At 46.2% G+C, this 26,824-nt stretch overlaps 1 protein-coding gene across 3 annotated transcripts in view; it reads right to left on the minus strand.

Moving 5' to 3' along the window:
• The window catches only part of EHF (ETS homologous factor), a 39,389-nt gene that overhangs the window by 12,382 nt on the left and 183 nt on the right, over positions 1-26,824 (minus strand). The window contains exons 1-3 of one of the 3 annotated variants that reach the window (XR_005982720.1): positions 5,163-6,038; positions 4,746-4,845; positions 721-966 (exon numbers count right to left, since the gene is read on the minus strand). Coding sequence is in view for 2 of the 3 variants with exons in the window: in XM_041722715.1 (XP_041578649.1) it covers positions 721-966; positions 4,746-4,845; positions 5,163-5,366 (550 nt within the window). In the remaining variant the exon portion in view is untranslated. Of the gene's footprint in view, positions 1-720; positions 967-4,745; positions 4,846-5,162; positions 6,039-26,824 lie in introns of those variants that run through there. The other 2 variants (XM_041722715.1, XM_041722716.1) reach the window with 2 other exon arrangements.

The raw sequence follows: 26,824 nt of genomic DNA on the forward strand, positions 1-26,824 counted from the left end.
GTCCACCCTATTGCGTCTCATGTTCCAGGATGGACCATGTGCGAATAAACCATCACCGATGGGCACCGTTTGAAGTGATAGCTTGCCTGTGTTCCAGGCGGGGCCTCAAGAAAGACACGTCTGGAGCTCTAGGGCACCTCTAATTCCAGGAATCCCTGCAGAAACATCCCATACATGTCCAGACCATTATTAGTTCTAACCCTTTCTCTCTCTCAATCTCTCTCTTTTTCTCTTTGTGTGTGTGTGTGTGTGTGTGTGTGTTGAACCTTTAAAGAACCTGTTGAGATATTGACAGCCTCCTCTTCCCCAAAACACACACAGACTTAATTCTGCATCTTCTTACCACGTGTAGGTCCCATCTTAAGAACCTCGGTCTAGAAGTTTACAGAAAAGAAAAAGCCCCCGTGATGATTTTAACAAGCCAGTGACTGGGGATCAGGCTATCAAAACCCATTTGCGGGGAGAGGGAGGAAAGGTTTTCTGAGAGCAAGTCTCCTGTCAAGACCCAGCTAGCCTCCGTCTCCTTAAAAAATAACCCTAAGGAGAAATGAAATTACTTTGTGTTTCTGTGGGATTGGACACACCTGGACCCCTAGACTTGTGCCCGTCCTCTCGTCCCCCTTCTCCTTCCCTCCCTCGGGAACCAGTAATTTGGAGGTGAGACCATCCTCTGACGTCCCTGACAAGGAGCCTTCTCGAGGGGGAGGCCGAGATAGTCACCGTTCCACTTGAGGTGCTGCAGGTTGCTGTAGAGGAGCTGCCCTGCCGTCCCCGCCGCCCGGGTGAACTCCTGCAAACTCATGCTGCAGAGGTGCTCGCCGTTGACGTCGAACTCCTGGAAAGGGATGCAGCTGGCATCCAGCTGGTTGGTGTCCAGGAGGTGCTGGAGCCACTCCCACACCTGGTACTTGGTCCAGTACTGAGGATGGATTTCATGCCACTGGCCTCCGAAGAACCCGCTGGAGACTGCAACATAGGAGGTGGTCCCGTGAGTGACCCATGGTTCTTCCGGGACACACCCTCAGACGTGGGCCGCCCCACTGCTGCCAATGACAGCGGCTGGGAGTCAAGGTGCCAGTGGGAGCATGGGACAGGCTCTAGGGAGGAGGCTCTCAGAAACGGGGTCCTTCTCCCCAAACTTTAGCCTCCCTGCATCATGACGTCCTCCTTGGTACAGTACTTAGCCTCGGTGCTTCACGGGGACACAGGCCTGGAATGCTCTGAGATCATGAGCTCACCCCCTGCAAAGCACCGTGCAAGCTAATGTGTCGCTATAGTTTCAGCAACGTATTAGCCTGTTGTTCACACCGACACGGTTCCCTTCCTCTCTTTTCTCTCTCCCATTTTTAACTCTCTCTTACATGCACACGCACACATACATCATCTGAAATTCAGACCATTCTCAACAAAAAATGAGGCTTGAGAGTAAGATTCCTTTTCTCTATGATGCCTTTGCTTCTCACCAGAGTGGCCTGGATTAGCCACCTGCTAACTGTGCGGCTCTAGCCCAGCCCCGCAATGGTTATTCCAGCCACTGTGACGTCACTTCCCTACTCAGCTACCTTCAGGAGCTTCCCCTTTATTCACCAAAATTAGATGCAAAATGAAAAAAAAAAAAAAGAAAAAAAAATTAGATGCAAAATGGCCAAGCCAAGTTTTGAGGCTCCTCAGTGACTATTCTTCAAGTGACCTACCAACCACTTCTGCCTTTTTCCTCCGGTGTTCTTTCAGCCTGGTTTGTATCCTGCCAATCACTCCCTATTGAATACTTACCAGCCTGCAGACTCTGGGCTCCCCATAAAGCCATCACAGACCTCCACCCCTCCCCAGCCTGATGTCCCCGGAATCTCTAACGGTTGTACTTGGTTATTTCTTCTAATGGCTTTTGTCATGTTCCGCTTTTCTTTACACATCTCTAGGTTTTGTCTTACTCTCCTTTGTAAATTGTAAACTCAAGGTCATGGACTCTATCTTAGTCATCTTTGCATCTCCTACAAAAACTACCTCAGAGACTATGCCATCGTCGTTGCTCTCTCACTATTTCTCTGTTGGAATTTATTGCTGAAGGAGAGATACTGTAGAAATCTAGAAGAGTTTGTGGTGCCCTCACAAGATGGTTGTATTAAATACCAGTGAAGCAATCGAGTTCATCCAAGCCAATAAATAGTACTGGACTGGGTATGAGCTAAACTTGTGCCTATGTGACTCTCCTGTGCTCACTTAAGAGAACATCACAAAGTCAGCCCAGAAGTCCTGGGAGGGGAGGGAGAAGAGAGAGCCATCCTCTGGGGACATGGTAACAGGGCTGAGACCTTACAGTCCCCTTGAAAACAGAGGTCAAAGGGAAGTGCTTTCATCCAGGAAAGATGGGGGGCAAGGAATGAGGGGAAGACACTACTGTAGCTCACCAAGCTGAAGTGGAGGAAATCGAATTGAACAATGACATAGAGATACTCCCACAAACTGAATGATGGACCAACAGGGGAAAACATAGTACAAGAAAACTGTCCCTGATTCCTTTCTTCAAAGGCCTGCTAGATCAGTACTTCTCAAACTCTACTGCAATTGTCAATCACCAGGGAATGTTGTTCAAATGCAGACTCAAATTCCATACATCTGGGGTGAGGCCTGAGTTTCTGCATTCCTAACAAGCTTCTACATGACAGTGATGATGATGATGATGATAATGATGATGATGATGGTCCATGGATACAGGTTGAGGGGCCGGGAGCTAGAGAGCTCTAAAGTTTTGATTCCTATAACGGCCATTACCTAGCCTCAACACCCCAGAGCGGCTGAAGGGGGGAATGTTTCCAACACAACCCCACTTGTGCTCACCCCCTCTGAATCCACCCCCTGCTTCCAGACCTCAGGAGCGCTAACATCAGGAGATGGAGGTCATTAGGCACAAAGATGGGTCACACCTACCAGTCTCAGTCTGTGCTTCATTCCTCACATAGCATGGCCAGACAAAAGCAGCCCTAAACCCTCTGCTTGGGCCCTGGAGGGAAAGCCAGTTGTGGTGGGAAACAAGGGCGAGGATTGGAACAATCTAGTCCCAAAATTTAATCACATAGAAATATTCCCAAATATACAAACATACACCTTAGACAAATATTTCCATGTCCCTCTCATTTTTTGGTGTCTCACAAAAATAGCTGTTTAAGGATAGGATATATTTTTGTGGCTCCCTGGGGCTTTGGTCTTTTTTTTCCAAAATAATTACACTGCTATGACAGTATAACTCTGAGTCTGCAAATAAGAAATAATAACTCTCAATAACCCAACAACAAGCCTTTCTATTTTCTCTCCCAGCTTCACATGATCCAGAATAAAGGACAGCTCCTGATAATCGTATCCTGTTAGAGCTTGGGTGAACCAGAGGATTTCGTCTCAAGTAGACTGGAGGATTCTTTCCACCTGCCAAGGGGACTCCTCAGATTGCCGAAGTTTTAGGAGAAGATGTGAAAATCCTGTGAGTTCAGCTCTTGTCTGTTAATCAACTGACTTCCTTCACCCCGTCAATCATGGCCAGGAGCTGGGCCTTCTTGGGGGCCTCTGTAAGTTAAGATGTGAAAGGGGCGCCCAGATTCTCCTTGCTGCTAAAACCCACTGCCCCAGCTTTCTCCAGCACAAGCAGGAGGAACGCAGCCTTGATCTAGGGATACCAAAGGCATTCCAGTCTCCAGGAACTTCCTACCCTATTTGGAATGTTCCTTTGAGGTCCTCACAAGGAAGCTGAGGCTTGCAACGGAAAATGTCACTGCCCAGAAGGGATGGCAGTTTTGCGGACAGGTGAGCAAGTAAGGGAAGGTCACCTGACCACACTTCCCAACCTTGTTTGACTGGGGTTCCGAATCGAAAGGGGGTGGAGCTGCACTGCTCATTGGAAAATGCAACCCTTCCATTACCCCCCGGCCCCTGCTTTGCAGACTCTGCTTACCAATGGGCCATTTTCATTTCATTTCAGGGCCCTTTGCAAGCAGATTAGCTGCAAGTATGGTGCGGGAGAAGGCCCAGGGCTTCTTTGACCCACAGCTGTCTGATGTACAGCCATCTGCCTGGACCTGACGCCTTCCCGGGGCGGTGTGGGGTGGGGGGGTATGGGGCCTGATTTGTCAACATCTGGATTCTGTGTGCTTCTACAGTACACCCTGGGCTCCATCTCCAAACCCCGCCCCCCGAAAGCCCCAGCGGGCTCCAAATCAAAGCACCAAAGGGAGTCTTGGGGGCTCCTGACAAATCTCTCCCTTTTACAAAGAGAGGTCACTGGAAGATGAAACAGAAAGCATAAGCTGCTCTATCCCCATCTTCTTTAAGAAGGAAGTCAAGGAGCTAAGTTCCATGTGTCTGCACAGCACACATGCACACATGTGCACACGCACACGTGCACGCGCACTCACACAGACACACACCTTTCTCTGCCATCCTATCCTGATATACCAGCCAAATATTGTTAAGAGCATCAGCAGGTGGCCTTTCCTTTGGGCAGACCTTCCACCACCCTCTCTGCCAGGCTGCCTTGAGTATTGGGAGGAAAAAATGGAATATCTCGAACAGGCTTCTGTCCCGAGCCCCAAAGAACCCGTCGGGACCTCCAGCATGAAGCGTTGCCCATTTCCCCTCGTCCCCACACCCCTGCTGAATAAAACCTGTATTTTTCAAACACGAAGTTGGAAAACCTAATTAAAGCAGGTGGGGGTAGCTCCAGGGGGAGTGACACTGACCCCTCTTGGTCCCCTTACCACTGCACGTGGAGTAGCTGTCTGTCCAGGCTGGCTGCTGGTGGAGGAGGTTGTTGCTGGGGTTGAGATTCATTACACCGCTTCCTTCCAGAATCATGATCTGTAAGGGGATCAAAGAGTTTGTTCAGTCAGCGCCTTCTGGACAAACGTCACTGGAGACCACAGATCATAGAGTTAGTTCGGGAAGAAGAAAAAGAAAAAAAAGAAAATGAAGAAGAAGAAGAAAAAAATAATAATTTTTCCTTCCATCCATCACCTCCAAAGCATGTTACCACAGCCCTTTCAGTAAAAGCAAAACTCACTGGCAATTAAAAATTTCCAGTTCAACTTTCATATGCATGAGGCAAGTTTTTACAGCCACCCATTCATAAATGAATAATCTCTGATCAGGAATGAAGCAGGAGGAAAATGCAATACCTGCTCACAGGGCGAGTCTGGCCAGCAGCCACGATTTTTTTTTCTTTTCTTTTTTCTTTTCTTTTCTTTTCTTTTCTTTTCTTTTCTTTTCTTTTCTTTTCTTTTCTTTTCTTTTCTTTTCTTTTCTTTTCTTTTCTTTTCTTTTCTTTTCTTTTCTTTTTCTTTTTTTTTTACAAAAGTGAAAATGCCAAAGAGATTTTGCATAAAGTGGAATTGTAATCAATAAAGATCCAGGCGGGAGGCGGCTGGCCGGGCCCCTGGGCAGGAGCTCGGATCTGAAGTCCGGCGTTGGAGGGGCGGGCATCGGCGGCCCTGCTCTGAGCCACTGCCGGGCTCCGCGTCTGCAGCTCGGCAGGCAGGCCTGTGTCCCCAGCGCCCCTCCAGTATTTAGCTCCCTGATAACATCAGGAACCAGTCGGGTTCCCTGATGAGACACTGCCCCTCTCTTTCCTTCCTGGTGAAAATTCTGATGAGCTTTCTCTGTCTGATCAGAGCCCTGGAGACTCCCACGGGAGTGGGAGCCCACCAGGGAGGGACTCTCTCATCTCCTTGTCTCAGTAAAGGGCACAGGGGAAGAAGAGCCTTTCTCACCAGAGACTGTTTGGATGTTTGTAAATGCATAAAAATGTTGCATTTTAGAAATATTGACCTCAGTCCTCCAGCGTTTATGTGTGCCCTACCCTGAAGCCGGGCACCCTCCTCCTTTCCCACTCGAGCCCTACAAGTCTGTTCAATCATTCAAAAGAAGAGTGGCCTGTTTCCAGAAGGTGACTGAGTGTTACCCAGGGACTGAAAAGATAACTTGCTCTTTCTACTTTTTAAGTACTTCTTTTTAAATATAAGATTGCATTTATTTATTCATGAGACACAGAGAGAGAGGCAGGGACACAGGCAGAGGAAGAAGCAGGCTCCCTGTAGGGAGCCCAATGTGGAACTAGATCCCAGGACCCCGGGATCACGGCCTGAGCTAAAGGCAGACCCTCAACCCCTGAGCCACCCAGGTGCCCTAATTTGCTCTTTCTTAAATGTTGGGGTGGGGAGAGGAGGGAGCCTTATAGCAGCAGCTCATGGCAATTTTTCTGCCTGTTTGGGGGAAATCTTGCATCCTTGGGTGTCACCAAGGTTCCCAGGCTTGAAACTGCTCAAGCAGAGTAGTTCCAGCCCCCCAAGCCCCTTCCACTAACGCAGCTCCTACCTCTCTGGTTCTAGGTGGGGCTTCAGAGGGAAGAAGAGGTATAGAAATTCATTCCTGTATTGATTTATTCAACAAAGATGTACCAGCCCTACCATGCGCTGGGTACACGTTCCAGGGACCCGGAACAGAGCAGTGATTAGGAATCAAGTGAGACCAAACAGGAACATTTGTGATGATTATTAACGTTGTCATGGTTGTTTGGCAAATAATTAGGCCTGAATCCAGCCCAAGTAGAAGATGGAGAAGGGACCATAGGATCACAGCAGGCCACGAGCCGGGAAGAGTGCGGAGCTGGGTTCTGTGTAATGGCACCATGTATGTGAGCCTCAAGCGCCAGGCTTGATTCCAAGCTCTACCCCTTACCAGCTAGTTAATTAACTCAGACAAGTCATTAACCTGTGTCCTCATATGCAGAATGCAAATCACCATACCTACTGTGTGCGTTGGTTGAAGATGAAATGAGTCTCTACACCTGGAGCGCTCGGTGCAAAGTAAGGCACGGCTATATGGCAGGTGTTATGATGAGGAGAGTCACTCCCACACCATCTGGTCACCCCAACCAGAAACAACCTTGGGCCTCAGTTTCCCCATACGAAAATTTAAAGAAGGTGACTACGCCGATTCTTAAATTCCCAACCAGAAACCTCTTTGCTTCTCACTCTCAGAGAAGGAAAACCAACCCAAGGCAAACTTTCCTCTTCTTTTTCCCACTGAGCTTTCTAAAACAGTCGCCTTCAGCTGAGAAATCCAATGGGGGACTCCAGGGCAAAAACAAACAAAAATAAAAAAAAAACAAACCCTGCAGGTCCCCAGAGGGGTGGCTGGGGGAGGGAAGGGGCATGGCTCGGTCTCCTGTTTGCTCAAGGCTGGGCTTGTTCCTCACCAGCATTTGCTCAACCACAAGCAGTAGAAAGGTTACTGTTTAACCCTGAAAGAGCTGAAGCTCAGGGCCCAGCCCAGCTGCACCGAGGAGGGAGGAGGGTGGAGGGATGGGGGCCCTTCAGCCTGGGGTTGGGGGGGTGGGGAAGGCTTCCCTGAAATGCTTTCAGAATGATTTGCCTGCAGGGCTGTTTCCAAGTGGCCATTCAGTGGGAGCAAGACCTGCTCTGGGCCAACAACAGGCTACTCCTCAGCCAGTTGTCGGTTTCTGTTCCCCACTTCCCACAAATCTAGAAGGCAGGTTGATGTGAGGGCTAGGTGCCCTGGCTTTGGATTTGGGGAGAGGTGGGCTCAGATCCGAGGCCCCCCGCTTGTCGTGCATGACATTGAGCAAATTCTAAGCCCACAACTTTCTGATCCTCACTTTCCCCAGCTATAAAATGAGAACAACCCCAAACTCAAAGGACTGAGGGAAGCAAATGAGGTCGTGCGTGTGGAAAGCTTGGCTTGTAACAACAAGGAATTCAATAAATGTCGCAGGACCACACAGGCCAGTTCTCTGTGACCCAACGCCCACAAGCCCCCTCCCTGGGGGCAGGTGTCTTTTCTCTCCGGGATCTCCTGAAGGTATCCAGAACTCTCTCAACCCCCCAGAGAAAGCCTTTAGGACCAGGAGGAGGCCACAGTGGCCCCATCACTACCTGCCCCCTCCCCAAGAGGCTGGCCAGTGCTCCCCAGCCCTGCTGGCACCCCCTTTGCTAGGGAAAGCAGCCAGCACAGCGAGGGGCCCTTTTTTACAGGGCACCGTAAATGGTTACTACTCATAAAAGAGTTTATGTGTCTTAACCCTTACTGAGTCAGAGTTCACTTGAGCTCACCCAGGCTTGTGAGAAAGAAGGTCAGCGTCTCCACCGTCTCCACCGCCCAGGCGGGCCCAGAAGGCCCAGGGGGGTAGCTGCAAGCCTCCCCCCCAGGCCCTACTCCCTCCAAGGCCCAGTTCCTCAGGTGGAAAATGAGGACATTTGCCCCCCACAGACAGCCTCCCAAGAGTCTTGAGGACATCAAATGAGATAATAGATAATAAATGTGCCTTGAGAATTGTAAAAAAGCATTATTAGAAGCAACTCACCCACACTCCCATATACACTAATGTAGACTTTCTACGGCACAGAGCGATTACTTTATGGGGTATAAAAAGCAATCCTTTTAATTAAAAAGTTGGGGGATTTTTTTAATGCTCCCCTCAAGCTTCCCAGTTTACCCACAGCATAGTTTTTATTGTTTGTTTAAGAAAAGGTATCGTGTAGATACAGGCAGAGACTTTGGAACCTTTGAGGTCTGGGTTAGAATCCAGACTCCCCGTCTATAAGCCATGTGACCTTGAGCATGATAACCTTTCCAAACTCAGTTTTCTTTTCTTTTTTTTTTTTTTAAGATTTTATTTATTTATTCATGAGAGACACAGAGAGAGAGGCAGAGACACAGGCAGAGGGAGAAGCAGGCTCCATGCAGGGAGCCTGACGCAGGACTCAGTCCCAGGACCCCAGATCACGCCCCGAGACAAAGGCAGACGCTCAACCACTGAGCCACCCAGGCGTCCCTCAAGCTCAGTTTCTTCTCTGGCCTTAGAGGGGCATGAGGGGAGTGACGATGCCCTGCTTTGAAGGATGAATGATCTAATGGCTTTGAAGATGTCTAGTCCAGAGGGGCACACATGCCCTCAAATTAGAAATCAGTTTCTTCCCCTTTCTTTAAACACCGCTTCTAAAGGTGTTTCTCCAACATGGTTAAGTTCTTCAACTTAAGAGCCTGAATAGGAATGATTCCACCTTTCAAGTCAAAAGCAAGCAGGGAAAAGAACCCCCTGGTTCTCCTCAGCCACCCGTGTTGGGGGTGAGAAGCAAACTTTCTCAGCGTCTGCGTGACTACCATCCTGGGCTGGGAGGGCTCTGGGGCCGTCAGGTACATTGCAGGATGTTAGCTGCATCCCTGGGCTCTGGCCACCATGTGCCAGACACAGACCCCTCCAGCCCCCTCCCCACCCCCCACATGTCCCCTGGGGCCAAATCACCCCCAGTTGAGAACACTGGTTAAAAGGGAGCCCGTGGAGGCTGCAGCTCAGGCTTTGATCATGCTGGCGTGGTGACCTTGGGCTGTCTGCTAGCTTTTCTGAGCTGTTGTTGTCCTCTCCTGGGAAACAGGCATGGCCTTAGTACCTACCACAGAGGTTTGCTAGAGGATTTAAAAAAGATAAGGGGCTTTAAAGCCCCCAGTGCAGTGCTTGCTATAGAGAAAGAGTAATTGCCTCAGAAGTGGAGGCGAAGAAAATGCATGGGGAATCCAGGCACCTTTGTCTAGTCCTAGGTGCCGTGTGTCCCAGGAACACAACATCAGTTCTGACTTGGGCTGTTACAAACTGCACACACACACACACACACACACACACAATCTGTGCATTTTATTTCAAATTCAAAGTAAAATGCAATGTGCATTATCCAGAACTTTTTTTCACCTGCATTCTCTTATCCCTCCCTCCATGGGCAGCAACAGTCAGAGAGAATGGTATTTGACTGCACCCCCAGGGACTGAACGGACTTCCTCATTCACCCAGGACATCACCCTGGATAGGTGATGCATAGCAGTTTGTTCTTTCACTCTCTTTCTTTCTTTCTTTCCTGTTTTTTAAAGATTTTTTTTTCAATAATCTCTACACCCAACACGGGGCTCAAACTCACAACCCCAAGACCAAGAATCGCATGCTCTTTCAACTGAGCCAGCCGGGCATCCCCTAGCCACTTGGTGGTTTCTAAGACTGACACTTCTGGAGATAGGAGTTGTTCTTTATTTGAAGAGGAGGAGCCGTGCGTGCTGCCCAGTAGACCGTACAGATGCATGCCTCATGCTAGCCTCCCAGTCAGGACCTATTTGACCTGAGGCACCAATTCCCCTCCAAATGATAAGCCACTAGGGTTTGGCCAATCCGCAATGCAGTTTTACAGAGACAGCACCTGCAAGGTGCTGGGGTGGCCACAGTCTGGGTTCTGGGGGGCAAGACAGACCACTTTCTGCTCCCCATTTTGTTAATGGGAAGCTGATGGTAAAACACAAACCACCACAGTGCCTCAGTTCCTAAGGATTTAGACCATTTCTGTGCCACTCACACAGAGACAAGTCACTCTCCTTGTGGCCAGTCCTCCTCCAGACTTCCATCAAAGGCTAAGTTCCCATCTAGCTTGACCGCCATGCAGAGGGTAGGGCAGGGGGCGGGGAAGGGGGGTAGCCAATGGGTTAACAGGGTGACGATGGAACACTTGACCTCAAGTTTAAGAGTCTCACATTTTGGCGGCTGCTCAGAGATACACATGGGAGACGGTGGGGCCTAGCCACAGAGACTGAATCTCTCCTATATATGCAAGGTGTGAGGAGCACCAGACCTAGCTTCTCATTGCTCCACGTCTCGAGAGTGGCTCTTAAGAGGAAGAGCTCATGCCTCAGATGCTAAGGGTTGAAATCTTGATTCTGAACCTTGGCAGGCTGTGTTGACCTCAGGGAAGCACTATTTTCTCTAAAGCCTCAGTTTCTCCATCTGATGAAAGAGTGTGGGGGCAGGGAATAGAGCTAATAAATAGTGGGGGGAAATGTGTGAGTAAAGTGAAGATATCTGTAAAGTTCTCATGTATTAGCTCGGACACGGTGAGTACCCCCCACATGTCAGCTCTAAAGTCTGTCCTCGAGTCTCTCTTTCAACTGTGTTCGTTGGCTTCAAGGACACTCTTGGGGTCAGGGTAGACCCTTCAGAGGCAGGACAGTATAATGCTTGGGAGCTCCAGGCTCTGGAATCAGGCAAACATGGTTCACATCCTGACTTTGCCAATTTACAGACGGGGCAAGGTTGGACAAGTTATTCAGTTTCTTTGGGCCCTAATTTTCTCATTTATAAACTGGGGATGATATGAAAAGGGTTGTTGAAAGACAAAATGAGACGATACCTGTACAATCCTTGGAAAAGTGTTCCACACATAGTGAGTACTTGGTGAATATTAGCTGCTTTTTTATCATTATTACTAATATTATTATTATTTATTGTGTTATTACTAGGATTTTATTGAATCTCCGAGGACAAAATTGACAGCCGAGTTCATTTCAAGCAAGGCCTGGAACTTCTACCATCTATACAACACTTTGTAATTCTGGCTTTGGCTGGCACAGTCACGTTCAGGCGGGATCACCTCCCATTCCGGGGCTGCTGTGTGGAGATGCTATGAGGCTGAGCTGTGAACCACACCTCTTGGCCTCTGCTCACAGAAGCCGTCCTGTGCTCCTCAGGACTCAGTGTCCGCTCAGGGACTAAAAGCCATCCCTCCTGCCCCCCTTCCTCCCTGCAGACACACCATGCTTGGGGCTGCCAGGAGCAGTGGCTCTGCATTCCCGCCTCAGCCTTGCACTTTTCACACAGTTTGCAGGTGCAAAGGGAAGCAGCACGTCTGAAACATATCATAATATGCTCAGGGAGGAATGTGTTAGTGGCTTAAAAGCCGAGCCATGATACTTCTTCAGCCATTAAAATAGACCTATGCATATATACATATAGGCACACAAATACACGTGTACAGACATGTATGCCATACATACATATGTGATATAAATACTTTACCTAAGACTCAATAAAGGTATTTTTCTTTTACATTTTGAACATAAACTGGCCCATAATTATTTTCTTCCTCCACGTTAGAGCTCAGGACAGAAAGTTGGTTTTCTCTGTGAGGGTAAGAACACACCAGGAGCAAGAGAGCAAGGCTTGGCCTGCGTTTCCTGTCCCCAGTCCCAGAGGACTGAGAGTCAAAGTCACAGTCTGCCTTCATCCTCTTCACGTCTGAAGAGGGTGGCCAGAGAGAGTCTCTATCCTACAAAGTCCCTTTGCACAAGGAAAGCCCGATTACTGCAACACTGGGATTCGAGCTTGCAGGGACAGAAAAGCAATGGGAAGGAGGCACCACTGTGACTCTAGCAGGGAGCTGACACCATGCAAATGCACCCCCAGAACCCAGAAGGTATGCCCAGGCTCAAGGCCCCCGACAAGGCCAAGGATGGCTCGACTGCCCACTCTTCTTAATCATAGAGAGAAAAATCTGCCAGCATTGACAAATGCAACCCGGCTTGGCTCTGAGGGGGGTATGTCTTCGGCTCTGTGGTGGTGCTACCGAGATCTAGGACTGAACACCATGAAAACAAACAAATGAGCAGATAAATAATAACTATACTATAGTAGCTAGGGCTTATTGAACACTTAAAGTGTGTGAACTCTGGGCCGATATCTTCAAAGCGTTATCTCAGGCAATACGCACAATAACTGTAAGGCATGATGTCATTTATCAGATGGCCTATCTAAGGCTCAGAGAGGTCAGGTAACTTGTTCAACATTACACAGCTCAACAAGAATTGAATTCCTAGCTAGAAGAGACCTAGCAACACACCCTGGGAACTGAGCCATTTTCTACGGAGAGGAGGGCGCTTTGCCAGAGAACAAAGTTGCCTTCAACCCATCCTCACCACCATCCCCTTTCCATACACAGTCACATCTGGGGCCTTGCACCTTTCTCAGGCTTCTCCAAGATTATAAAACTCTCTGGTTCATTCCGTCACGCAGGGACCCCGATTGAGCCCCTCTTCCCTCTTTGTCAGATTAACCCGAAGCCATGCCTCTTGGCAGTATATTAGAGGGATCCTTTAGAATGAAAGAATAGGAAGCTGCCTTCATTTTGCCACTTCATAATATGCTCAGGGAGGAATGTGTTAGTGGCTTAAAAGCTGAGCCATGATACTTCAGCCATTAAAATAGACCTATGCATATACATATATGCACACAAATACACGTGTACGGACATGTATGCCATACATACATACATACATATGTGATATAAATACTTTACCTAAGACTCAATAAAGGTATTTTTCTTTTATATTTTGAACATAAACTGGCCGTAATTATTTTCTTCCTCCACGTTAGAGCTCAGGACAGAAAGTTGGTTTTCTCTGTGAGGGTAAGAACACACCAGGAGCAAGAGAGCAAGGCTTGGCCTGCGTTTCCTGTCCCCAGCCCCAGAGGACTGAGAGTCAAAGTCACGGTCTGCCTTCATCCTAACAGCTTTATTCGGTCAACCACATCATCCCTGAACTGCCACAGAATTGGCTGCCTTGTGGGTATTTTTACTCCTCAAGCCAGAGGAGCAATTAGACATTTTAAATAATTACTTCTGTGATGACAGTGATATCCAGACCATTCTCAGTCCTTAATCAAAGTTACCAGCAGGTGAATTCACAGCATTTGCCCTAAGGATATTGCAATAGCTTTCTGACTTCCTATTTCAATCTGACTGTCATTTCAAAAAAAAAAAAAAAAAACTACTCCCAAAGAGGAGAAAAGAAAATCCATGTAGATGTGAAATTTAACTGAATGTAAGGCGGGCAATAATTCGTGTTTTCCAAATGAATCAAAATGTGAATCAAGCTTGGGGAATGTATTTGATCCTCTCAGGATTACATCACAGGTAATTTCATACCCTCATAATGTGTTTTGAAATAGACATTTCATGTTCCCAGGGGCAACATCTGAAGTATTATTCCTGGGCTTTCAAGCGTTTTCATGAGTGATGATGCAGTGTTGGGAAGCCAAGTGTTGATCCATTATAGATACACTTTACTGACTGTAAGCCATTTGGAAATATACATATTATGCTGATCTTTATCATTCTTGGTGCCAGACCCAGACAAGATGCAGATACTGGCAGAGGACAGGCAACAAAGTTGATCAAAAGACTAGATTGCCTTACATGACCTCCACGGCCCTTATCAGTCCCTTTCAGATGTGACAAACTAAGAATAGGGCAAGCTTTGACTCTTAAAAGGTCATAGAGCTGTTTGAAACTCACCTACCAAAAATGCACATTCATCCATACATTGCTTTGCATATATTTTGTGGGTTCCAGACCCTCTGAAGACCATCTCTAAAGACCATTGACACCTACAGATCTATGGACACCATGGATCTTTAAGAAATCTCTCTGACACTCACGTTGGATTGAAATTTAAAGAAAACTTTGTAGTAGAGTCAGGGTTAGGAGACATAAGTTTATTCAGACCTATGACAGAAAGCCTCAGAGATTTTATTCTTGTCCTCTTCCTTAGCATGGGTGTTGCTCTATTCCCCTATCTTCCCCTACGGTGACACCAGGAAGAGCCCCATTGTCCCTCTCCATTGACAGCTGAAGTAGGAACCTGGCTACATCCCACAGGGCCATTCTGGACCTCTGTTGGGCAATACAGTAACAAATTCACCATTTTCCCCACATCAGTATCTGTCTCCCTGCTAATCCCCTTTCTTTTTTCTAAAACCAAATAATCCTAAAATAGAGAGGAAGTGAATAGTGGAAGAAAAAGAGGCCTCACTTCCTATTACAACCATAGGGCTCTGTAGGTCTTTGGAAAGGCACCGGTGTGGAGGCTGGCACATAAGGGACTACTCCTAGGGTGCTTATTTTCCAACCAAGCTGAAGAGGCCATACAGGTGCTTCTCAAAGTTCAATCTATAGACTACCTGTATCATCATCATCATCATCACCTGGAGGGGTTAAACTTCAAGTTTTCTGGGGTCCCACCCCAAACCTGTGAACCAGAATCTTCATTTTAAAGAACCTCCCTTAACCAACTCTTAAGCACTCTCATGGTTGAGAGCTTTACCTACTTGCCTTCCCTAGGTTTTCAAACTAAGATAACTGACTCCAAGAGATATTAACCTTGAAGGAAACATCTATGAATGGAAATCCTTATAAAGTCAAAGACAACGCATTCAATCCAGAGAACTCAAGCTCCAAACCGTCTGTGGAGACTGTCACCAAATTATTTACCAACTTGAAATAAAGCAGTTCCTACTGCTCAGTACCACCAAATTGTGAAATTCAACAATGCTCAACTGCTCACAAGTATGAGTCTCTGAATGCTGAACAAACAAATCTGGCCTCAGAACACAGCATTTGCCAAGGATTTTTACGACAATCCCTTCCATCCAGAGAATCTCGTGGCTGGCTGAGTCACCCCTTACCCAATCCCACCCCCATCTTAAGCCTTCAAAAGATGACTTAACCACCCCAGATTTTAAGCCACATACTCAAGAAAATTGATGTCTTAGCCTTCAGTGGAGAGAAATGGTCATCAAGAAGTGCTTGTCTTGCTAATATAAATATTTATTCATCCTCTCCAGTTAACATATATTTATTGAATGTGTACTAGAGCTGGGCACTCTGTTAGGTGCTGGGGACACAATGATGAACGCAACACAGATGCCGCCCTGCCCTGATGGACTATTCAGCAGACACAGCTTCCAAAACAACAGTAGCTCTTTCCAGAGTCGTCTGAGCTCATTCCCCACCTCCTGTTGGGGATTTAGTGAAGCCAGTGCAGAGGGAGCCAGGCAGCCTGTTGGCCTTTGGAAACAACCAATCTTGGAAAGAACTGTGACTATGTTTGAAAGCAGGACCGATCCCCTTCTGTCCGGCAACCCCATGCTCTTGCCTTCACAGAAAACCCTTACTAAGACATCGAGTTGGCGGACAGGATAATGTCCCCGAGTTTCACAAAGCAACCTCAGCCAAAACCAATCTCCACTCAGGACAGAATAAAGTAGTAAGTTGTCTGGATGGTTGATTGTCTCTCCCTGAGACAATGGCGTGTTTATGTGTGGGAGGGTGAGGAGCAGGTTGTTAACATAAAACCCACCGTAAACAGAGCTGTTAATTCAGTTGCTGGCAGGGTCTTCTGTTATCTTCTGAATACCTCCCAGAGGGTATAAGCCCTACCTTTTCATTTGAGTTGGCAGCAGAGTTATTTTTTTGCACCTGTTGCTCTGCTCCAATAACAACGCAGTTAAGCATTGATTTGTTGGAAAATAAACAGAAAAAAGCAAAGAAAGGCATCTGCCCAAACAGCCTGAGCTGGTTTGACTGAGCATTCATGCCAATTTGTTTTTCCTATAAAAACCAAAGAAAAACCTGTGCTTTCAGTTTGGATGCTGCCTCCCCACTCCCTCTGAAGAAAAGGAGGTATCAAATAGACCGGCCAGAGCTGGCAGGGCCAAGAAGCCAGAAGACACTGTACTTTTCCATTGGCTGGCTGTGTGAGGGCACTGAGGGGTGTCCGAGATCTGCAGAATGACATGGCCAGCCTCCAGTCAGCCCAGGTTAAGATCATGAATCAGATTAACAGGAGCAGAGAAGGGGCTGCCAGGATATGGTCGAAACCCAAACCACACTCTTCCCAATGGTTGACTTCTGAAAGTCAACATGGCTCAGGGAATAGGTGTGGTCTACAGGTAACCTAAAGCAGAGACTCAAGCGTGCCGAGTCTCAGTCCAGCCTCTCCCACAGGCTTCCTACGTCCAGCCCTGGGCAATAAGCAGAATTGGAAAACCTCTGGTTCCTGGACCAGTTTTTCCACAGGAGAAGTGAGGCTAGCCATACCTACCTCAAAGGTGGGCTGTGTAGACTCACTCATGTCCCGCCAAGTGACTTGAGGTCCCACATCCCCGGTAGAAAGGATCTGAGATGTTCAGGGTGTGATTTCTGCATTAATTCAAGCATCATTGCACTCCCTTTCTCATTAGTTTGTCGATATCACATGATGAGCTCAAGCCAGAAAGGGTCACAAAGAGCTAAACAAATCACTCAAACGCAGATCACAACAACACTAATTAAGCAATGGCATCATCACCCAGTCTTCAACACGCACAATCAGGGAAAGCCTCTCAATGTCTCTTTTCAAGCCCTGAGAAGAAAGCACGGGACATGGGCAATGTGTGATGTTCCCCTAGATTACCACCTTCCCTTGGCTTTCTCTCAGCCATTGGGTATCAATTATCACCAAACCATTGGCTTGATGGGGGAGTCACAGCAATCAGGGGAGGCCTCAGAAATGCTGCTTCTCAAGGAGCATTAAGAACAGGGTGTTCCGACAGGGGAGGGACATGGCTGGCTGAGCATTCCCCAGCATTCTTGTCATGAGCAGGGCAGGGAGTGGAGTGCCTCGGAACCAAACCGGGCAGCCAGAAAAATAAAAGATTTAACAACACCCTCAGTTGACTGAAAAATAAATAAGACCAACTGTGCAGGAATGTGGGAAGGGTGGAGAGAGGTAAGAGGTGGGGATTGGAGCCAGGGAGGGATGGGATGGACTGCAACAATGGATTTGACCATTTTCAAGATTCAAGTTTCTTTCCAGGAAAAACCAAGACACTCCAGCAAAGAAAGATCAATAGCCACTAAATGGAATCTCACAGACTAATTACAAAACAACAACCAAAACTATGACAGCGATGATAGTTTCTATTTATTGTACATTCCCATTGTGCTAGGAATTGAGCTAGGCTTTACATAAATGATCTCATTTAATCCTTGACATAACCCCTGGAATGATACTAATATTATCGCTATTTTACAGGTGGGGAGGCACAAGAGGTTAAGCAACTTACCCAGGGGCACAGGACTAGTAAATGGACTGGATATGTTACAATAGATATACTGGGGAGTTGACAGGGGTGGAGTGGGGGCGGGGGGCAAGGAATGACAGGATATGCAAAATAGTTCTCTGTAACTGAAAATGGATCCTTGTATTTCTTTCTTTTTTTTTAAGATTTTATTTATTTATTCATGAGAGACACAGAGAGAGAGGCAGAGACACAGGCAGAGGGAGAAGCAGGATCCCTGCAGGGGCCCAATGTGGGACTGGGTCCCCGGACCCGGGATCCCACCCTGAGCCAAAGGCAGACGCTCAACCTCTGAGCCACCCAGGTGTCCCGGATCCTTGTATTTCTGAAGCAGAAGAGGATATCTTTTAAAACACCACACTTTTGTTTTGGAAATTGGGATCCTTTAAGAAGGATGGCTCCCATCTTTTTTTCCCTGAGTGTGAATAGGAGGCACACCAGTCTTCCCCGTGTCCAACTATAAAACTCCCCTTTGGTGGCCATCAGTCCCAATGCTACAGAAGCAGCAGTTCATGGCCACTCCAACCCATCTATCAAAACTTTAGTCTGGCTTCTTATTGAAAACCCCGGATTGACTCAGGGGTTGGGCTTGGCTGCTTGAAGCCACCTCAGACTTATTAGCAATGATAAAAGAGCAGTAACAATAACAAGGAAAAAAAAAACCATTGAGAAGTTAAGGGGAAATTATGGCTCCTTTGGCAAAGCACCTGATGCCTGAGCCATCACACATGGATCCTGATGATAGACCTGCTGTGTTGTAGACATCACGCCGATGAGAGAGAGACTGTGGGTGTCTTATTGGGAGCCTCAATTCCATCACTTTGATAAATAAATCTAGGAAAGTTCCTCCTTCTTTTACCACGTCCACGACCCTGGAACAATTTATAAAAACATAGCTGCAAAATGCAGACAGAACCTCTAAGATTTATTCCATGATCATCTTTGGACATGAGAGGCAACTTCTATCTGAATTTCCTCACAGTTTAGAGGATCTCCTCTTTAGAAGAAGCAGGGTCTTCTTTTTGCACAGATAATCACTAAATGACATTAGGCAAGAAAGCAAAGTTCATTCATATCACCTCCCTGCAAGAATGATAGACTCTTGGCACACCTGGTCTCATTTTCCCTTCCAGAACACGCTTTGCTCTGCTTCTCCTAGCTCCCTGTCCGTGTAGTAAGTCCCCCTGGAAAATAAAAAATGAAAAAACCCAACAGCAAGATAAGCAGTTCCCTACCAGAAAGATTTTCCAAGGAATCAGGTACCTTCCAACCAGTTATTCAGCTATTCCTCCAGTTGTTTTGGAGGAAAGAAACCTTTGACATTCAAAAAAAAATCATAAAACTCACCAACTCAGAAACTACAGCATCCCTCTTTGACAGGCCTAAGCTTTCCACCAAAGGTCAGCTAGATGAGTAAGGGGGATCTCCAAGCAGATTACCAGCTTCCAGTATCAGGAGTCGTCACATCTCACAACTTCATCACATCTAGAGACCGACCAAGCTACAGAATTTGCAGGGCTCAGTGCAAAAGGAAAACGTGAGGCCTCGTTTTCAAAAGCTGTTGAGAATTTCAAGACCATAACGGCAGAGCATTAAACCATGCCCAAGGCCCTTCCAAGTGTGGAGCACTGTGTACCCAGGACCCTGGCCCTGTCCAGGGGTCAGTCCCATCCTTTGCCTTCACCTGCAGCAATGCTCTATCACCGTGCGGAGTGGGGGGAAATCTTTGTCTTTGCGCCATGAATGACCTCCTGAAGTCATTGATAGTATTAAACAAAATATGACATTGAACATGTCTATAATAACACCTGGCTTACAGCAGGCATCCAACAAATGCTGGCTGTTATTACTATTATCATTATTAATTATTATCAATCATTATCTTCATTATGCCAAAGTCCCTCCGCAACTCCAGAGCCTCCACAGGCAAAAGCAATGAGTGTGGGAAGAACATATATGCTTCTGTTTTGACGGAGACCGTCTATTAGCCGATGTCATTCAGAAATCATTTCATTGGCCCCAAGCAAAGAAAGGCTAGGAACCTTTCATTTATATACATGGACCCATTTTGCAGTCTGGTGAGACCTGTGGATCCCTTCTCAAAATAATGCTTTCAAATGACAAATTAAAATAACAAGATTAGAAAGGAAATTTATATTGAAATACAATTCTCAGTATACTTTTTAAAATTAATGTGTGACATCATAATAATATATGTGCTTCTTGACTAACACATTAAATAAGAACATCTAGCGCAGGTCGAATGACCTCCATGAGGTCAAAGTAGTGATGAACATAGATATTTTGAGACATCGGCAACTGGTGTAACATGATATGAAAATGTCTATTAATCTCTCTTGGTGACAGTCACAGCTAATGCTACTGGAGAGTCTTGCCTACATTTACATTGAGAGAAAATGTTAAATTTTAGACAGATTATTAAGAATAAAAGCATCATTCTTCTACACACCCAATTTCACAAACTCCCTGAATTTTTTCCATGGACATCAGGAGCCTCTTGGATCCCAGGTTAGTCTTGCTGTTTTATTAACAGCAAAGACTGCCTGGTCAACTCAAATAACTTCTAGAAACCACTTCCATGTGACTACGAGTGTCATTTGAACAATTTACCAAGAGGCCGACCCCATGGTGTCTTGGCAATTTTTTTGAAGCCCCTAGAATGCCAAGGGTAGTAGTCAGTATACATCTGGAGACACTATCAAGAGTTTTAGGGGTGGGCAATGGTATATGATGTGGTGGTTAGTCAAATGACCTGCCTGGAGGGGAATCAGTTTCTTCTGGAGGCCCCTGACATGCCAGGCATCAAGACACATGGATAGGAACATGCTGTGTGCCCACACCAGGTCTTCCTTGGAACTCCTATAAGTTGTGGTTTGAAGCCAGCTCAAGACAAGCTCAGTTTCAAGGTCCTTCATTAACACAGTTCATCCCATGTCCCTGCTGCCCACCTTCTCCAGTAAAAACCTTATTGCATATTTTCCCCTAGGTCACAGTGCAGAACTAATGTTGATCGCTTTGAAAAGCAAAATTCCAGAATTATTCATCCAGTCTGATCCATTCGAGACTCTCTGAGAACACCCATGTTGAGGACTTACCCTCAATTTCCATTCGATAAATTACTAATTGTTTACTCACAAGCATTTGTCCAGGTGTTTTCAGATTTTTTTGGTTTAATTTAATCCTGACAACAGCCATGTGCAGATGCTATTAACCTCATTTTCCAGATGAGGAAACTTAGTTAGAGCTTATATAGCTCACCCAAACTCACTCAGCTACTCAGTGACAGAGTCAAATCTGAACCCAGGTACTCTGACACTAAACCTGATATTCTCTGTACCACATTCCAGCTGCTTCCAGGCAACAAAAAACTCACAGCCTCCTGCTCATTCAGACACACCAGTGGCCAAAGTATACTGTTCATCAACGTTGTTTAACCCACAGCCTTCTAGTTGGTGGGAATTAAGATGGGTCAAAGGTGAGCTAAGTGCTGTCTGAGGTTCTAAGTGAATATTTGACGGAACTTGGGACCAAATCTAAAGCCCACTGCAAAGACTGAACAAGTCTGATGAGTAGTCCCCACGAAGGCAGCACCGGAAATAATCTTCACCTTCCAGACCTCACTAACCTCATCCACTAGAATATATCATTCGCCCTACTGAGGGAGTATTTTCAAAGGTTCCCAAGAGGGATCCCAAAATAATCTCTACAAGACATCCATGGTCTCCAAGCTCCATTGTCATGTACAAAAAGTAGAAGGTCCTCTTTTTATTCCAAAAAAGACCCAAAAGACTTTTAGAAGAAGTTTGTATCAAGCTGATAAAGGGCTGGCAGAGTGACGGAAATTTCTCTTATCCATAGTTGGGCCAAGGAGGGCCCAGCCCCCAGGATTGCTTATTGTGTGTCTATGACATAGAGTGAGGGGGAAGTGAGAAAAGACACAATTTTAAGGTTATCACAATCACAACGACGTCAAAAGAAGTGTGCATTTAGATGAGGTCATTCAAAAGTAAAAATAAGTAACTATGTTAAAATAATGGGGTTAATGAGGTGGTCTATTAATGTAATAATCAAAACATTATAGTAGGCATGTAGGTTCCTTTTTATTTTTGGCTTTGTTTTCCTTAGAAAACATGTTTTTTTCTTTTAGTATATGTGCTGCCAATGCAAGCATGGAAAACATGTTTTTATATGCGCACCTATGCTGGCCATATTTTAAAATAGGCAGGGGCAGCCCGGGTGGCTCAGCGGTTTAGCGCTGCCTTCGGCCCAGGGCGTGATCATGGAGACCCAGGATCGAGTCCCACGTCGGGCTCCCTGCATGGAGCCTGCTTCTCCCTCTGCCTGGGTCTCTGCCTCTCTCTCTCTCTCTCTCTCTCTGTCTCTCATGAATAAATAAATAAATAAAATCTTAAAATAAAATAAAATAAAATAAAATAAAATAAAATAAAATAAAATAGGCAGACACTCTTAATAATGATGAAGATGCTTCTAAGAAAGGCAGGGAAGGAGGCTGTAGGGGCCAGGGTGTGCAGGAAGATTGGAAGAGAAGAGATAACATGAATCCAATGAACCAGAACAAGGGGCCCAGCCCATAAAACAAACCAAAGACAGAGTGTGGCTAGGAGTGAGCGAAATCAATTTTCAAAGGAGTATTTTCCAGGATGTCTCTTTTAAAACAAGGCCAATTAAACCCCCTGGAGCCTCTTTAAATGGGCCACTCTGTTTGACTCTGTTGCAAGCTCTGGTTGCTCTAGATTCAGGCCAAAGCCCTCTGACAACACCGTGTCTCCAGGTTGGCTGCCCAGTGGCTGGGCCAGCCTTGCTCTCCTGATTATGTCTTGGTTCTTCCTTGAGGAGAAGTGAGTCCATATCCATCCAACTACCCAGTAATCCACCGACAATCAGTGAAGCAAGGTGATTAGTACCCCACAAATGGAGTAGATTCCATGGGTGCCTAAATTTTTTTAGCAGGCTGCTTTGGGTGTTTTATAGAAGATGTCATTAGAATGCCGGCTTGTGTACACCCGACTGCTCCCTGTGGCCACAAAACAGTTGGTTTCATCCACTTCTACACTCCCACCAACTCTGGACACATGAGACAAATTGATAAAGATGAGATGTTGTCATGGGACAGACGCTGATACCCTTAATAAAGACTCTAGGAAGCCGGTCTTAGTATCTCCACCAGACATATGCCTTGAGCCAAGTTCCAAAGACCTTAAGAAAGCCATGGAACGGCTCCTACGGATCTCTTTCCTGGCTCATCCTTAGGAGGGTAGCCCCTACCCCTACTCAGCTGTTGTAGACTCCAGCTAAACCTGACCTCTAGGCTTACCTGCTTTCTCCCAGTCATCAAAATCTGAAGGCAGAAACAGATCTTAAAGATAATCGGGTTCAAACTCCTTTGTCTATATGAAGAAACTAAAGCCCAGAGAGGTGGAATGTGCTGCTGTGTGCACACAGCTTTGCCAGGGCTAGAAAACCAGGTCTCCTGACTGCCGGTCCTGTGTACTGCCTTGTGCACACTGTGCTCTAATCATTCAAAAATGTAAGTCTGAAATTCTTCAGGGAAGATTCTTGAAGAAATATCCTTTTATTCCCCCTCTGAAGCCCAATGGATTATTTATCAAATAACTCTGAGGGATCCATGGAAATTTCCACTCTAACGCATCTCAGCTTCCTGATATCAATGCCATTTGGCTTGAATGTATGTCCCATCCTAATAGTAGCTACTGTGGGAGCCATTCTCCCCACTACACTATTTGTCCCTGCACAGCCCAATAGTTTGGTCCTTCAAAACTCCATCTAGGGCACCTGGGTGGCTCAGTCACCTAAGTGACTGCCTTTGGCTCAGATCATGATCCCAGAGTCCTGGGATCGAGCCCCACATCAGGCTCCCTGTTCTGCGGGGAGCCTGTGTCTCCCTCTCCCTCCACCTGCTGCTCTCCCTGCTTGTATTCTGTCAAATAAATAAGATCTTACAAATCAATCAATCAATCAATCAACAATAAAATAAAATCAAACCCCATTGAATTGAAACAAACATAATAGTCACCTATTCCTAACAAGAGCCCATCACCTACACCATAAAACAAATCATATTATTTAAAAATCATATTACTAGAAAGTAGACAAGAAAGCACTAAATAAAATTTATCATAGTCCCCATATCTTCAATTATTCAGCAACAGATTTAAAAGAACACTGGCAAGACATGACTGCTGTCCTCCCTCTGTCTTCAGATGCCAGTCCCCTACCGCAGCCTCGGTTTACTCAAGCTGAAAGCCTCTGGACTCCATCAGTTACCCAGTAAAAAAGCCAGGGTGAGAATGCATAGTCTCGAAACACAGAGCTCACAGTGGACTCCATCCCTCTGATCAGAGCCCCATCCACAACAGAAACGACTGTCATTTCAGTTTTGTCAGAAAGAGATCTCAAACAAGAGAAATGGGCTGAAACAGCTGCAAAAAGGTGTCACCAAATATCAAGTTCCAGGCTCATATTTGGTTTCTTAAAACCATGGCACCACTCCTCCAACTCCTTAGCAGTTTCTGCCGTGGTATACTTGGTATCCACCCCACCCCACCCCATCTCCCAGAGGTCTCTCAAAATCACATCTGATGGAAAGGGCATAGAGATGCCTCCATCTGACAAAAGGGAAACAGACTGAATGGCTTTTTAATGATCTCTATAAACCTCTCTGCCTGTGCCTGCTGCTCTCCCATTGAGCAGGGCTCTCCCACTGGACTTTCAGGCAAGGGAGGTGGTCTAAAGCATACAGCTTGGTGCTAAAATCCCCTAACTTGGGAGGTAGTGGGAGGAAGAGGAGGACATAAAACATTACAAGATTCTAGAAAGTTAAATTCGACGTCCTAGAAGTGAACTTTGGCCCAAAGCACTCACATGCTGACTTAAGACCTGATACATTTCCTTCCAGTTTCCAATTAGCTAATTGACTAACCTCTCAGTTTCCTTTTTGTCTCAGCCTCTCAAGGGGTCAAAAAGACATTGGAAGAGGTGATTTAATGGGAGCATAAACACAGGAACATAAGTGTGAATTTAGGGCTTCTCAGAGGTCCTGAAAGACCCAAGACATTTCCATTTTGGGGAGAGAACTCACAATATATCAAAAAAATGGAAAAAGAAAATTAAAAAAAAATTGAATTTAACAAATAGATGCTTTATAACACAAAGATAATTGAATTTGAGCTCTTCTGTACATATGTGGCCTGAATCAAATCATTGCCCTGCCCACAGTCACCCTAGAGGGGACCTGACAAGTGCTGCCACCCTGAACAGCAACACGAGAGAACCTACAGCAGTTCCTCCCTCCAAGTTATTTTCTTTTAAAATGCCTCTGTAAAATACTTCAGAAATGTGAAGACGGATTGTCTCTATTACATTTGCTGTTTTTTTCAAAAGTGATCACAGACTCCTCGATGACCCTCATTTCAGGTTCCCGTGGATTTTCAAATCTATCCCCATCAGCCATTAGCAGTTGGTGTAGAAACAATAGATTCCACACAACCGTGGGTTATAAGAACGTGGGATGGATGACTTCTTTCATAACCTCAGAATTCTAGATCTCAAAAAGAAGACAAGGGAAGCCTTGAACAAACTCCAAAGACAGCTGTTAAAACTATTCTTGAGGGATCCCTGGGTGGCGGAGCGGTTTGGCGCCTGCCTTTGGCCCAGGGCGCGATCCTGGAGACCAGGGATCGAATCCCACGTCGGGCTCCCGGTGCATGGAGCCTGCTTCTCCCTCTGCCTGTGTCTCTGCCTCTCTCTCTCTCTCTGTGACTATCATAAATAAATAAAAAAAAAAAAATTAAAAAAAAACTATTCTTGAGATCTTTTCAGAGACATTTTCTGGTGGCACCTCTTACCTATGAAGTGCTCCCTAACGACTTCATCTTTCCTATTGCAAATCAACGTGTCCCCTGACCTCAGTGGCATTAGCACATGGCCACTCATGATCCTTGACCATCCTTTTACACAGCGAAAGGCTCTGTCTGAACACACTCTCACCCCCATACCTGCAAAACCAATTCCTGACTTAGTCCTTCCATTGGGAAGTTCTCAGTCCAAACCCTCACTTTCTCCCCTTTACTGAGGTCAGTGCAGATAACTAGCAGAGACACCTGTGACGGTAGGTGCCGAGTCATCCACTTCATCTTAAACAGAAACATGCTTCCACAACCCTGGGGGTAGACTAAATCTGCTCAAAGACAGATGGTGGAAAATGTGACTTTCCTGACCTGATGTTATTATTTACCAACAAGATTAATTCCACACTGTTCCCAGTTCTACCCACACGGAGGCCAACACTTCTCTACAGTGTCCCAATGAAATTAAAAGAGCCTCCGTTTTGGAAGGCATTAGACGGGGCTGATTCACATCTGCCTGTCTGGTCTTAGTATCTCATGATGGCACAGACGAAAGATGAATCTGTCCCCGTTGCAATATAGCAAAATTCTTTGTCATTTTTTTCCTGGACAGACCCATTTTTAGGTGTGCAGCTCTCCCTACTTGGGCTGCCTGGCCACTTTTTCCAGTGTGGGTGCATACGCCATTGCCTGTTTCCAGCCATTTCCCAACGAGAGATTATACCAAAGTCAAATCTGCCTTTCCCTCCAACCAGTGAGTCAGAAAAATTACCAATAGCAGACATCGCTAGAAAGCGAGAACATGTGCTCTGAGCCCCAACAGCTAACCCACTTTTCATTGAGTTTTATCAGGGGCAACTATCCCTAGCTGCCTTTTTCTTTCAGAATTCAACCCAGGGAAATGGCTTTGTCACACAGATAGAGGGAAACCAGGGGGCTTTTAAATTCACAGTGGTTGGAAGTCCAGACTGAATGCAGCGAATTCACAGATCATATCTGAAGAAGCCCAGCTGCCTTCCAAAATAAAATTCTAATAGGACCCAGTGAGGTAAGCACAGGTGGGGCGAGCTGCACTTCCTGCCAGCTGCCTCCGGGAGTCTGTTTTATTTTCATCTCTCTGATTCAAGGCAGGCTTCTCTTTCCACTC

Source organism: Vulpes lagopus, chromosome 11 (genome assembly GCF_018345385.1).
Source record: "Vulpes lagopus strain Blue_001 chromosome 11, ASM1834538v1, whole genome shotgun sequence".
Classification (NCBI taxonomy): domain Eukaryota; kingdom Metazoa; phylum Chordata; class Mammalia; order Carnivora; family Canidae; genus Vulpes; species Vulpes lagopus.